The 13,885-nt window shown below is 38.7% G+C and overlaps 1 protein-coding gene across 2 annotated transcripts in view; it reads left to right on the top strand.

Annotated features, from left to right (window-relative positions):
* Window positions 1-13,473, top strand: part of samd11 (sterile alpha motif domain containing 11) — a 130,617-nt gene extending 117,144 nt beyond the window's left edge. The window contains exons 12-13 of one of the 2 annotated variants that reach the window (XM_057826808.1): window positions 2,482-2,592; window positions 5,632-13,473. In XM_057826808.1, coding sequence (XP_057682791.1) covers window positions 2,482-2,592; window positions 5,632-5,892 — 372 coding nt within the window. In that variant the 3' untranslated portion in view covers window positions 5,893-13,473. The remainder of the gene's footprint in view (window positions 1-2,481; window positions 2,593-5,631) is intronic. The other variant, XM_057826818.1, reaches the window with a different exon arrangement.
* Window positions 13,474-13,885: the final 412 nt, after the last annotated feature.

Raw genomic sequence — 13,885 nt, 5'->3', positions numbered from 1 at the left:
CAGAAAATAATCAAATAACTATTTTTACCATTAAAAACTAAAAAAATGGTTGATACTGTATTATTTGTTTGGAAATGTTCTTTCAATGATAGAGAATAATTAGTGACTGTGTCTGCAAGTGTCTGCAAACATCTGCTTGAGTTATGTCAGTTTAGGAGTAATGGCTCAATATAATCAGTTGGTTTGCTCTTTTATGTTAAATTGTTTAAAAATGACTTGATATTCTAATTGTTCAGGTAGTACTGTATATAAAAACCGTGTACAGTATACAGTGGTATGAGAAAGTATCTGAACCTTTTGGAATTTTCTTACATTTCTGCATAAAATCACCATCAAATGTGATTTGATCTATGTCAAAATCACACAGATGAAAAACAGGTTCTGCTTTAAATAAAATCACCCAAACATTTATAGGTTTTCATATTTTAATGAGGATAGCATGCAAACAATGACAGAAGAGGGAAAATAAGTAAGTAAACCCTCTGCCTAAGGAGACTTAAAGAGCAATTGAAACCATTTTTTTACCAAACATTTTAAGTCAGGTGTGTGCCCAATCCCTGATGAGTCGTTTAAAGCTGTCCTGCCCACTATAAAACACACGCTTGCTCAGAATTGGCTTGATGAGAAGCATTGTCTGATGTGCATCATGGTTCGGTCAAGAGAGCTGTTTGAAGACCTGCGATCAAGGATTGTTGATTTGTATAAAGCTGGGATACACAACCATCTTTAAAAGTCTGGATGTTCATCAGTCGACTGTCGGAGAATTTGTCTACAAATGGAGAGAGTTTGGCACTGTTGCTTCACTCCCAAGGAGTGGCCATCCACCAGAGATGACGGCAAGAGTATTGCACAGAATACTCAGAGAGGTTAAGAAGAACCAAAGAGTGCCTGCTACAGACCTACAGAAATCACTGGCACAGTCCAATATATTGGTGCAGATATCAACTATATGTAAAACTATGGCCAAGAATGGTGTTAATGGGAGGACTCCACGAGGAAGCCACTGCTGTCTAAAAAAACCCCAAAACATTGTTGCTCGTTTAATGTTCGCAAAACGGCACTTGGACATTCCACAGAAGTGTTGGCAAAATATTTTTAGGATTGATAAAACCAAAGTTGAATTGTTTGGGAGCAACACACAATGTCATGTGTGGAGGAAAAAATGGAAGAGCTCAACAACATCAACACCTTATCCCCACCATGAAGCATGGTGGAGGGAACATCATGATTTGGGGCTGTTTTCCTACCTCAGGGCTTGGACAACTTGCAATCATTAATGGAAGAATGTATTCAAAAGTTTATCAGGATGTTTTGTAGGAAAACCTGAAGCCGTCTGTCAGACAGTTGAAGCTAAAAAGAGGATGGATGCTGCAAAAAGACTGATCCAGACATCCCAGGAATCTGACTGAACTACAGCAGTTTTGTCGAGAAAAATGGTCAAGGATTAGTCCTGATCAATGTGCCAGACTAATCTGCAGCTACAGGAAACATCTGGTTGAATTTTTTTCTGCCAAAGGGGGAAGTGGGTGGGGGCAACAAAATATTAAATGTGAGGGTTCACTTACTTATTTTTCCACCTTCTGTCATTGACATTTACATACTATCCTCATTAAAATATGAAAACCTATAAATATTTGGGTGGTTGTAGTTAAAGCTGACAGTTATTTCATCTGTGTGATCTTGACAAAGATCAGATCACATTTGATAGTGATTTTATGCAGAAATGTAAGAAATATCAAAAGGTTCAGATACTTTTTCATACTACTGTATGTGAATAAATGTTTTTTTTAATTTTTAAATGTACATTTACTTAAATATAAACAAAAAACATTTTGTCATTAATAAAGCAGTAAATGATCTTTTTTTTCAAATTGATTTAAAAATATATACATTTTAAATGAAAAGTAGATATTTTCTTTAAATTGAAAAAAATATTTTTTTAATAAGAAAAAAATGAAAACTGTAAATATCATTGGATTTCTGTGGTCTTCGATTTTAAGCAAATTAACATTTTTGTTAAGAATCAAAATGAGGTATTTGCAAACACCTGCTTTTGCTTCGGAAAACAATGTTACTTCATATCCATCGTCCAACTTTTTTCAGTGCATAGATTTGGCTTCCAATGCACATCTCTAGCTAAAATGTAATGTGTATTATACGAGTAGATAACATGATTTATGAGCTCATCATTCGACTCATTGCAAAAATAATCCGTGATTTAAGGACTATAAAAAAATCCAGCCTAATCTCAATTTCCCCTTTCAAAACATATATATATATATGCTCAAAGATAATATAAAAGAGTGATAGGGACTGAATCTTGCTGTCGAACATCAAGCATTAGTGTGGTGCCAACTAACATATTCTTCATAACAAGAATAATGTGGAGGATAATGAATAGTAGGCCCTTTAAAACTTGTTAAGATTAGCCCTGTGGTGTTAGGCGTGAGCGCGTGGCTGAAGTGGCTGTGTCTCTGCCAGGTTTTCCGGGAGCAGGTCATTGATGGGGAGACATTAGCTCTGCTCACTGAGGAGCACCTGCTCGGCATCATGGCACTAAAGTTGGGCCCTGCCCTCAGGATTCGTTTGCAGGTACACACGCTGCTGTCTGCGCAGCGTTAGACCTGAGAAAAGCCAGCGTAGTGTAGCGTAGCTTCCCATACAAATAGCCTGCCCTGAAAAACAGCCTTCTTTCTCTTTCCCTACCCTCTCAGGCCACGTTTACACGACAACGATCTTATGCGATAACATAAAAGTGGCGTTTTGCTGAGGGATGTCCCGATCGCATATTTTTGCACCCAAGTCACCTGATTTTGAGAATCTGCCGATACCAAGTCCCGAACAATAGTTTCAAACATGTTACTGTCCCACCGTGCTTCCTTCATAATGTGAATTATTTAAAAAAAAAAAAAAAAAAAAAGAATAACGTAGAAAAATGTTTGTCTTTATTAAATGCTTCATTGAGTGAGCTGACTCAAATCCACTCACGCTTTGACGCTCACGCTCCGGAGAACAGCCTCTCGCTTACAGAATCAGTTGCAACAGCAAACTTATGATTGGGCTGCAAGTTTAACAATAATTAACACATTTGTGCCTTTGATTGTAGCGCTATCAAGCTTCTCTGGCAAGATCAAAGCTAAAAAAACCTGTCAATCATCATTAACTTCAAGTAACAAACGCAAGCTGGACAGTTTGTACGAGCATGAAGGAGAAAAATATAAATATTTTTTAAATTAAATTCCCGATTCTTTTGACCCGATTCCGATCCTCTGAAAAATGGTGCAATCGGCCCGATTTCCTATCACGTGATTAGATCGGGACATCCCTAGTTCTCCTAGTATTGTAATTCCGCATTTACACGACCATTGGTGACGGGAAAACTGCATGCACACGGAAGCGCAAAAAGTGCATATAACCTCCAATTTGCCGATGTAGTATGCATTCCCAATGTGTAGGTGGCAGCAAAGAAGTAAAGCATGAGAATGCATTATTTCTGTGTCTTAAATACCGTGGCTGACGGAGTGTACCAACTCTTTCAATAACAGAGGGGTGTCCTAACGCCTTCCCTTCTGCCGTTTCCTCTTTTGTCCAGGTCAAATAACAACATGGCAAAGCGCATCAGGCTGTAATTAGAGTAGTAAAAAATGGGAATCCCCGGGTCCGTACTCGACTTACGCGATTTCGACATTACAACGCCGGAGTCTCGTCCGCCATTTTGTCGCCATTCTTTTTTTTTTTTTTTTTTTTTTAAGTCAAACAGTACCTAATTTTACCTCAGAGTATCATGACTTGTTCAGTCTAAAAACTAAAACTAAACTAAACATGAAGTTGTTCAGCTTGACAGACAGCAAATAAAGCAGTTGTGCTTTTTGAAGCGTTTTACTTCCTTAACTTTTGACAGTTTGTAAAGCTGTAACACACATATGTACACGTCTGTTCAAAACCACACGCAGTTTAACAATAAAACACTCGTCACAAAACAATTGGTGTTCAAACGTCCATCTAGTCTGATCAATATGTACATTTAGTAGATTAAATTAGCCTAATTTGCAAGACCAAAGTCCGCTACCTTAAATGCTGCGAATGCTAACATATTGACAGTCCACACAGACTCAACGCTGCCACCACTATTAAACAAAATAAAATACTTTTGGATACTTTTAAGATAGTTATTTTTAATTTTTAAAGGGTTAACTCTGACTTATGCGGAAATTCGGGACACATCGCCAGCGTAGGAACGGAACTCGTTCATAACCCTGTGACTATCTGTAGTGGTCCGTGTACCTTTTGCCGATTTGTTTTTCTTTCTAATTTTGGAGAGAGAAAAAAAAAAAAAAAAAACGAGCCCAATTCTGTTTCTCGTTTTCATTCATGTCAACAAAAATCGGGAAATGAATTGTCTCCTGTTTCCCGATTAAAACTGCAAATTCAATAACGGAAAACGAGCCTTAATATTTTTTTTTAACTGAAGTCCGAAAAACAAAATTTTTGTTTTCCACCAAGTTCGCTTTTACTATGACTTTCGCTATGACCCGGAAGACGATGTTCTTCTTCTTATAAAGTAATATTATGCGGTTGCAGCAGGGTCTTTTCCCCCTCTGGTGCTAATACTGGCTAATATGAGGATTTTAAGGCCCAGAACATGGCTGCAATAACACCCCCATTCATCAACAAGCAGGATGGAGTTGTACATTTTGTTTCGTGATGGCAAACATGTAAACCCGCGAGAAGATGTAGAGCCAAATTGGCTAGGCAAGTGTGCCGCTATTTCATTCGATGTCAAGCTATCTGTTTTCACTTTCACTATTAAATCGGCATAGCCGTCCAAAGCCATTGTTGAAAGACGAGGTGTAACCATTCTAATAATTAGAACCAGGGGGCGACAAGACCCTGCTGCAGCCGCATAGTATTAATTTACAAGAAGAGGAAGAAAATATTCTTGCTGGACATGGCTCATTTAAAAGCGAATTTGGTGGAAAACAAATATTAGGCATATTTTGTTTTTCAACTTCAGTTCAATAAACTGATACTGGAAACACGGATTAAGGCTCGTTTTCCGTTATTGAATAACCAGTTTTTAATCGGGAAATGGGAAACGATTCATTTTTCGTTTTTTGTAACAGGGATAACAAAAAAAAACGGAATTGGGCTTGTTTTCCGTTTTGTATTTTCCAAAATTAGAAGGATAAACAAATGTCCGAAAGGTACAAGGACCAACAGTTGACTAGATTCTTGAATAATGTTGAACGCAGTTAGGCCGTGTACAAGGTTGCTACTTGAAGATATGTTTTCATACACTGTTCTGCATCCGCGTGCATTGATGTCATCAGTATCTTCACCCCTTCACTGTCAGTTATATTGGACCATTATCGCCACCTTCTGTTCTGGAGTTCTTACCCAAAACTCACTTTTGCATCGTCACGTCAACTATTCAGACAGCGACGACAGGAGGGGAGCGTTTTCAAATTTTTTTGTGTTCAGCCCCTCAAAACGCAGTCGGCGTGTAAACGATAGGGCTCTCTGGAAAAGTTTTTGGGTTGTCACCCCAGTTGCCGTTGTCGTGTAAACGGCCCCTCACTTTTCTCCGGCGCGTTTCAATCAAAGTACTGACTCCAGTTTTCTCCGACTCAGGTTGCGAGACGCATCGGAAGGCTTTTCTACATGACCGGATTCCCGTTGGCCTTCCCGTTCCCGCCGTCGGCCGCCGTGCGACCCTCGGAGCGAGACGGGGAGCCCGCGGCCGTGCCCGCCGACGCCGCCTCGTTGCCCCTCTCCCTGCTGCAGAGACCCACCTCCGCCAGCGGAAGCTCTTCACCGTACAGCGGGCCCGCTCCGGGCTGCTCCTCACCCAAGCGGGAAAAAGGGAACGGCTCGGCGGTGGTGGGGAGATAAAGGCTCCCTCGTCGCGGGGTTAGCTTGAACTTCCAGGCCTTAAAGCTCAAATTCATAGGACAGGAATGAAAGGCGACACCGAGGACAACGTGGACTATATCCGGCAGACCAATCAGCCGGGGAGTTCCTTCCCAGTGGCTGTATCCGAGCAGAATCCAAAGAAAGCAGCTTGGGAGACGCGCGAGGCGTAAAAAGAGACAGCTGGTCACAGACGGCGTGCCAAAAAAAAGGCCACAAACGCCACATTCTTGCAAGTCAGACAGACCAACGCCAGCGGAAAGTCCTTCGTCCTTCCTTCCCGTGCTGGCTTTTTTTCCCCTCCACCTTCTTTTCTTTACTTCTACACTGCAAAGCCCTGCACAATCCAGGAATAAGACTCGCCTCTCTCCTCGTCTGGCCTTGGGGAAACTGTTGTCTTCGAGGCTGGAGCGGCGCCACGCTAAAACGAGCTCCGTCTTTATCACGACAACTATGCATTCCACCGTCCCGATACCAAAGATGACCGGATGAGTGGAATTGAAACCATCTTTTCTGCTTCAGTTTTGCGTGAGGCAGTAAGAGAGAGGGGGAATAACGTTAGTGCCTCAACACGAAGCACTCGTTGGTAATGAGTATTAGGGCCACACTGACAAGAGAAACAAAAAAGTAGTCAACAAATATTGGTTTGAAGAGACATGGCTTGTAATTTTATGGGAAATTTTTTAGATTTTACAAGGAAAAAACAGACCAATTCAAGAAATAGTGTGAATTTTACAAGAATACAAAGTCCACAGTTTAAAAGGTGCTATGAAATAATGACTAGAGCTGGGAATCTTTGGGTACCTAACGATTCGATTACGATTCAGAGACGATTATTGATGCACCCCCCTCCTTTTTTTTTATTTTATTTTTTTTTTAATGTTTTGCACATTAGTTCCAAAATTGTTCAAAAATCCTCTCAGGCTAAACCAAACTACTATTTCAGTATCAAGTTAACATATAATAGTAAACAAATATACAAAAATAACAGTAAATAAAAAACTCTAGTCCCCATTCTGTATTAGCAGCTTTAAACAACATTCAATTAATTTAATGTTATGAATCAACTGTTACAGTTGTTAAAATTACTCCCGTTATTCCATAATTTCCCTTCTCTCTACTTTTGTAAAAGCATTAAAACTATTTCATCATTTAAAGATAGATTCAAGACAAGAATCTGCCGATTTAGGAGTATTTTAGATAAAAAGTTAATTAGGTCCGCTACAACAGAGCCTTCTAGAGAGGTCTACTGCTTTAAGATGGCGGCTGTTTACTTACGCCGGAAAGTGTCATTTCGCATCTCTGTTCAATAATACATGTTTTAACATCGACTAGTTCTACATATATATGATATCTACTGTAGCCGTATGTTTGTAGCAACTAGCAACTGTGCGTTGTTTGTAGCGGCTGTCTGCCACAGTCAGGTATGATTGTTTTTTTTCTTTAGTGGCATGAGTTGAACATATTTACTCTCGGTCCATTCCTCATTGCGTCCCAAAGACCGCGCTGTGTTTTACTTCCGCTTTACCTGGTATAATTCAATAATCGGAATTTGGATATTTGTGAATCGTTCTCGAATCTTCTACGGCCGAATTGCGAATAATCTAAGAATCGGAAATTTCGCACGCCTCTAATAATGACCATGTCAAAAAATGACTGCGCCAATGTAATTTTACATATCGAAAATAAATTTGACACTCAAATCTTTTACCATTTCAGACTTACTCCACTCAAAACAATGAATCAGGGATGCCCACTTTTTTCAGCAAATCAGCTGTGACATCACAACCAGAATTTACCATCAGGTCTAGCTTTCTAGTGCTGCACTAGCTAGTTAGCACATGTTAACAGCTAATTCTTGGTGTGACATTATTTGCTGTTTGGAGAGTGTTGTAGTGGGCGGGGCCAAGACAGCCGAGAAAAGAAGACTACTTGGCATCTAATTTTATTATTAAGCCTTTTCTGCCACTTGGATTTATGTCCAAAATATCAGGAGCGCTGGAAGTCACTCACAGCAGGGGGTGCTGAGGATCTTTTTTCGTTTTTCCAATTCAAAAACAGCCGTTTCGGTCCAAATTTGTCACACTCGCACGTTTTCTTTATACAATGGCAGCACACACGCATGCTGGATAGTTGACGTACTACTACTAGGCTAATATAAAGACAGCGTTGTAGTTCTTCTACAGTGTGTGTTGGAGTTTTTGTATTGGAAATAAAAACATCCGTGTACTATAATGCAAATGCCCGCAGCTAGACAGCACAATGACACATGGAACACATTTGAAAACTAAAAAAATCCAATAATCGTTGCTTTAACAACCCCCTTTTACAAAACTAAAATAAATTACACGCGAAGATCCAACAGCGCGCCGCACAGCGGCAGCTCAACAGCAGTAACGAAAAACAATACCGCTACAATGCAAGCATATCTTACCTATTTACAACACCAAAGGTAGATTTCTTTTGTGGATTCCATGGTCTAAATCTACAGCAATCTTTTGCTCACTGGGAAGTATTGTAGAACCATCATAATCATTTCATGTTTTACCTCAGATTGAAGTTAAGAAAATTTAGCTGTTTTTGTTAAGCAGTGTTGTTTTTGGCAGCCCTTTTAATATTCGTCTTAGTCTTTTGCATGACAATACTTGATACAATGAATCTTAGTCCTATCTTAGTGATCTCAAAATGTGTTTGTTGTTGTAACCTGATGTAAACAGAGCTTTTCCGGTGAAAATTCTTGTGAATAAATGCTTAAATCCCCGAATTCTTTATAGATATGGACGTAAAACACTCTCGATTCTTGGTTAAAAGCAAAAAAAACGTGCAGTTAGCATTTATTTTACGTAAATATTGTGAACTATGATGCAAATGCAGTAGCGGCTAATTTGTCCCATTGATTTTTTTCACAATGTTTCAAAATTCATGCATGGTACAAAAAAATATAATAATTACCTTGAATCCTCGAACAAATTACTCTTGAGAAAATCCTTACTGTTTGTATGTGGTACAGCTTTCGTATTTTTTCAACAGAAATCCGGCGTTAGATAACTGTGTGCGTTTGTGAATAGCTCCTCTTCATGTGGGCGGCCCCCTACTTGAATGCGAGGCGCAGTACATGACCGATCCGACCCGTCAATACATTATGAAGTCTATGTCTATGCTAATGCTACGAGTTACATTTAGTATGTGATGATCACACAGCACAGACCTTTAAAGGTTAAAGCAACATTGCACATTCTCTCTGGCAAAGAAAACAAATCTTATCGTGTGTGCAAGCCTTGAGACAGGAGAGGACACTGCCCTGTTTAGTGTGGGGGGTTCAGCACGTCACATGAGTGGCACAACATTACGCTGCTATGATGCAGGCTACCTACACGTACAACGTCACACATTGTGAACATGCGACGAAAACTATTGCGCATTTTTCGCTCGTTCTTGTCTCGTGAGCCGAAAACTGGCATTAGGCTCGTTATGTTTTAGCTCATTATTTGTCTCATCATCGTCATGAAAAAGTGTTCGTTGACGTGATATTTTTTTTATCGTCATCGTTGCTGAAAACAACACTACTGTAAAGAAAAAATTGCTAATTCGTTTTTGTGCCATGTTAACGCCTCCTCTGTCAAAAACAAAACTTTTCCAACATATATATTCAATCCTGAAAGTTAAATACACTATTGTTTCATTATGTTTTATTATTTTTAACAACTACAATAAAAGAATCTATCAACCCCCCCAACACCAGGGGGTGCTGCAGCATCCTTAGCACCCCACTACCCGCGCCACTTCAAAATAGTCTTAGTATTTCATAGCACCTTTAAATCACACGTGTCAAAATCTGACTCGCCACATCATTTTGTATGCCCAGCTAAAGGAAGTCGTCTGCATCGACTTAAAGTTGAAATTTTATTCACTTTTAAACACGTTAAATTGTTGCTGGAAGTTTTACTTACGGGTCGTCCTTACAAAATATATCACATACAAGTTCAAATACAAAGACATTTTTTTCCAGTCTTCTGATTTTAAAAGGTATCATTCAATTTGTTGCCTATGTAATATAAGACAATCATATCGGTTGGCATTCATATTAGACCTTGGAAGGAATCCATAGCTATGAAGCGTCTCGCAAAAAAAAAAAAAAAAAGATTTTGACACACCTTTAAATGAAAGAAATGGATAGTAGAAAAATATTACAAAGATCAAAACTAACAAAAATAACAAACATGAAGCCGTATTTGTACAAGAGAAATAAATGTCAAAATTTTCAAAGAAAGCCATAATCTTACAAGTCATAATTGAAAAAAAAAAAAAAAGAACTGAAATAGTTCAAAAATATAAATTAACATTTAAAAAAAATAATATATCAATTTTTTTTAGCACTACATTGTCAAATTTTACATGGCATGCTGTATAGCCAAATTAAAGACGATTTTTAAAAAAAAATTAAAAATATGACTTGAAAAATATAAGCTAGTTGCATTTTTTCTTCTGAGTGTGGCCCTATTCGTCCTTTGTACAATAGGACGTGTGTGTTGCTGGAAACAAAAGCTCACATCTTTGTACACTTGTGTTGACTACTGTGGGAGGTTTTGAAATAATAATAATAAGAGGAATGATGAATCATGCAAAATTGTACAGTCATGCTTGAGATGAAAATACACCGAAGGTTACATACGTGGTACTTTAATTTTTTTTGCTAAATGTAGATGCACGAAAAAAGGTTTTCTTTACTATTAAAAAAAAAAAAAAAAATGAAAAAAAAAAAAAAAACTAATGTGACTCGCTCTACTTTTGTGGTACTTTTGTTCATATATTTTTCTCTCCTTTTTGGGGATTTTTTTTTTTTTTTAAACTAATATTAAAAGGCGCTCCAATCCTGAATGCTACTTCAGCATATAAACGAGGACAAAGTATTTATAGGACTTAGTAAATAAGAAAATTATATGTATTATAAGTAACCCCTGAGACGGATTCCAAAGATACTTTGACTTTTTTTTTGGTTGCAGGGAAAAGAAAGGCACAGAGCTCTTAATGCATTTTTGTTTAATCTACGCAAGCAATTGTTTCAAATGGTCCCTTTAAAGGTTTTGTCTTCATCCTATTTTTCTATTCACCGCACGGGTGAAATAAATCAGAAAGAAATGATAACTTGCTTCTCTTGTTTTTGCTTGTTTCACTGTTGATGTCGTCAAACTGGATTGGTACCAGGGTTGGGGTAGCTAATAGCCCTAATTTCCTCTGAGAAACTTCAAATGAGACATAAATTACCGTCATTTTCGGACTGTAAGGCACACGTGACTAAGCCGCCACCCACCAAATTTGACATGAAAACGTTATTTGCTCATCAATAAGCCGCAGCTGTTTTCACGGTATTATGGGATATTTACACCAAAAGAAATGATCCAATAGCACTTTATTTGACAGTGGCATCATAAGACTGTCATAAGACTAAATGAACCACCACGAAGCTGTGAACCAATTGGCTGCAAAGCTTCATGACTTCAAGAAGCTTCGTTTGGCCATCACTGCTCCCATGGTGGAGACAGTCAACCTCTGATGCCACCTGCTGTCAACACTTGTCGTCCAACATGCCTCCTAGCATGCATTGCAGTGCTACAGATGTAAATAACAATCAAATTAATGTTATATGCTTATTATTCAGTTACTGTTCCAGTTGTTTCATTAATTGCTAGTTATGGAATTTAGTAACACTTTATTTGACAGCGGTATCATAAAACTGTCATAAGACCATTATAATGATGACATAACACTACTATGAGAATGAATGAATGCTTATAACAGATGTCATTTTGTGTCATCCGGCAAAGTATCTCACTTTTAAATGGATGTAAAAGATCCGAGCTGGACATAAATGGAGTTAGTGAGATAATTTCCTGGATGACACTGACATGACATCTGTCTTAAGCATTCATTAGTGCCCATGACAGTGTCATGTCATAATTATTACGGTCTTATGATCATTTTATGACGCCGCTGTCAAATAAAGTGTTGCTTATGGACCCAAATAAATCAACAAAAAAGCCGCACTGCACTATAAGAAAAGAAAAAGAAAAAAAGTAGCGTCTTATGGTCTGAAAATTATGGAAAATTACTCTTATTACTAGAGTTGTCCAATATTATCAGGTAGTTAAAATGATATCAGATATCAGCATCTGTTTTGGGCCAACGTAAAATTAATGTAGAAGCCTTCTGCCTTTGTCCAAAGGCTGGTCACAGCTTAGCACAGCAGGATGCTTATTGATCATTACATTTCTCCAAACTAAGATGCTTGGGATTTGTTATGTGGGCATTATCATTATTAAAGCATCTAGTGGGGTATCACAAAACAATTAGCCATAATATGTGAAGTCCACAACCAGTATTGGTATCGGTTTGGTATAGGTATCGGATTTTTGGAGTTGGACAATATCGGGATATCGGTTATCAGTTTAAAAGTCATAACTCTATTACTCTAACTCTATATATAACTCTGTCTAGTTATTACAATGTGATATCGGAGAACAGAGATGCAACAATTAATCAATTAATCGACAACTAATTGATTAGCAAATTGCAAGGTGACAGGCCAGCCAGACTTAACGCTGCCACCAGAGGGCAGTGTATCCTCCATCATTAAACAAAATACTTTTAGCCTTTTTGGATAGTTATTTTGAGATTTAGGGGCACTGAAAGGATTATTACCGATTTACGTGGAGATTCGGTTTACATTGAACGGACCTCGTTCGTAACCCAGGGACTACCAATCTCATATTAAATATTTTTTTTCAATTTTTGAAAATATTGGGGAATTAGTGAATCGTCAGGTCCCCAAGCCACAAAAATATGTCCACTGTACTTATAGAAATGACATCTCCCACACACAATTACACCATCATCAAATAAAAAAAAAAAGTAAATAACAAAAATTGAAAAAACAATTATGCCTGTGTAATTCAGGAAAAAGCCAAATATTAAGAAAAAAAAACACATTATATGACAGGAACTAAATCAAAAAGCTTTGTGGTGAACACGCAGGCGGGAAAGTCAGCGGTGCGAGTGAGGACTTGGCAGAAAAACACAGAGGCCTGTGTTGCCGCTCTACCACCTGGGCCCAGCATCTTGGCACAGCATCAGATGCCGCCCCGCCAGGCTGGCATGCCTCCGCCGCCTCGGGCCTCGACGCCCGCCTCCTGCCCAGCCTGACTCGGCCCGCGGCCCCCTTCCCCCGCTTTCACTCAACCCAGCCTGCACGCTGGCCTGAGGGAGCCTGGAGGTGTGCAACATTGACATGCAAGTGCACACTACAATTTGCATATTTGAAAAAAAAGCAAGTGGACAAACGACATGTTGCCAAACACAGTTTGAGATTCAAATAATGAACAAGATTGCTGTTTCAAACTTCGGTTTTAAACCAAAGTTAGGGATTCAAACAAGATTTAGGGTATTAAGAAGAAATGCATTTAGCTTTTTATCTATCTATAGATACAGTGTATCACAAAAGTGAGTACATCCCTCGCATTTCTGCAGATATTTAAGTATATCTTTTAATGGGACAACACTGACAAAATAAAACTTTGACACAATGACAAGTAGTCTGTTGCAGCTCATACAATAGTTAACCTATTTTCCCGTCAAAATAACTCAAAATATAGCCATTAATATCTAAACCCCTGGCAACAAAAGTGAGAACACCCCTATGAAAAAACGTGTATCCCTAAATGTCCAAATTGAATACTGCTTGTCATTTTCCCTCCAAAATGTCATGTGACTCGTTACAGGAGTGCTGTCGGCATTGCTGCAGAGATTGAAGAGGTGGGCTATCAGAATATTAGTGCTCAGACCATACGCCGCACTCAACATCAAATTGGTGTGCATGGCTGTCACCCCAGGAGGAAGCCTTTTCTAAAGACGGTACACAAGAAAGCCCGCAAACAGTTTGCTGAAGACATGTCAACAAAGCACATGGATTACTGGAACC

This window comes from Corythoichthys intestinalis, chromosome 2 (genome assembly GCF_030265065.1).
Source record: "Corythoichthys intestinalis isolate RoL2023-P3 chromosome 2, ASM3026506v1, whole genome shotgun sequence".
NCBI classification, from domain to species: domain Eukaryota; kingdom Metazoa; phylum Chordata; class Actinopteri; order Syngnathiformes; family Syngnathidae; genus Corythoichthys; species Corythoichthys intestinalis.
Note: the sequence above shows the minus strand (reverse complement) of the source record. Positions and strands in the feature narration are given on the sequence as shown.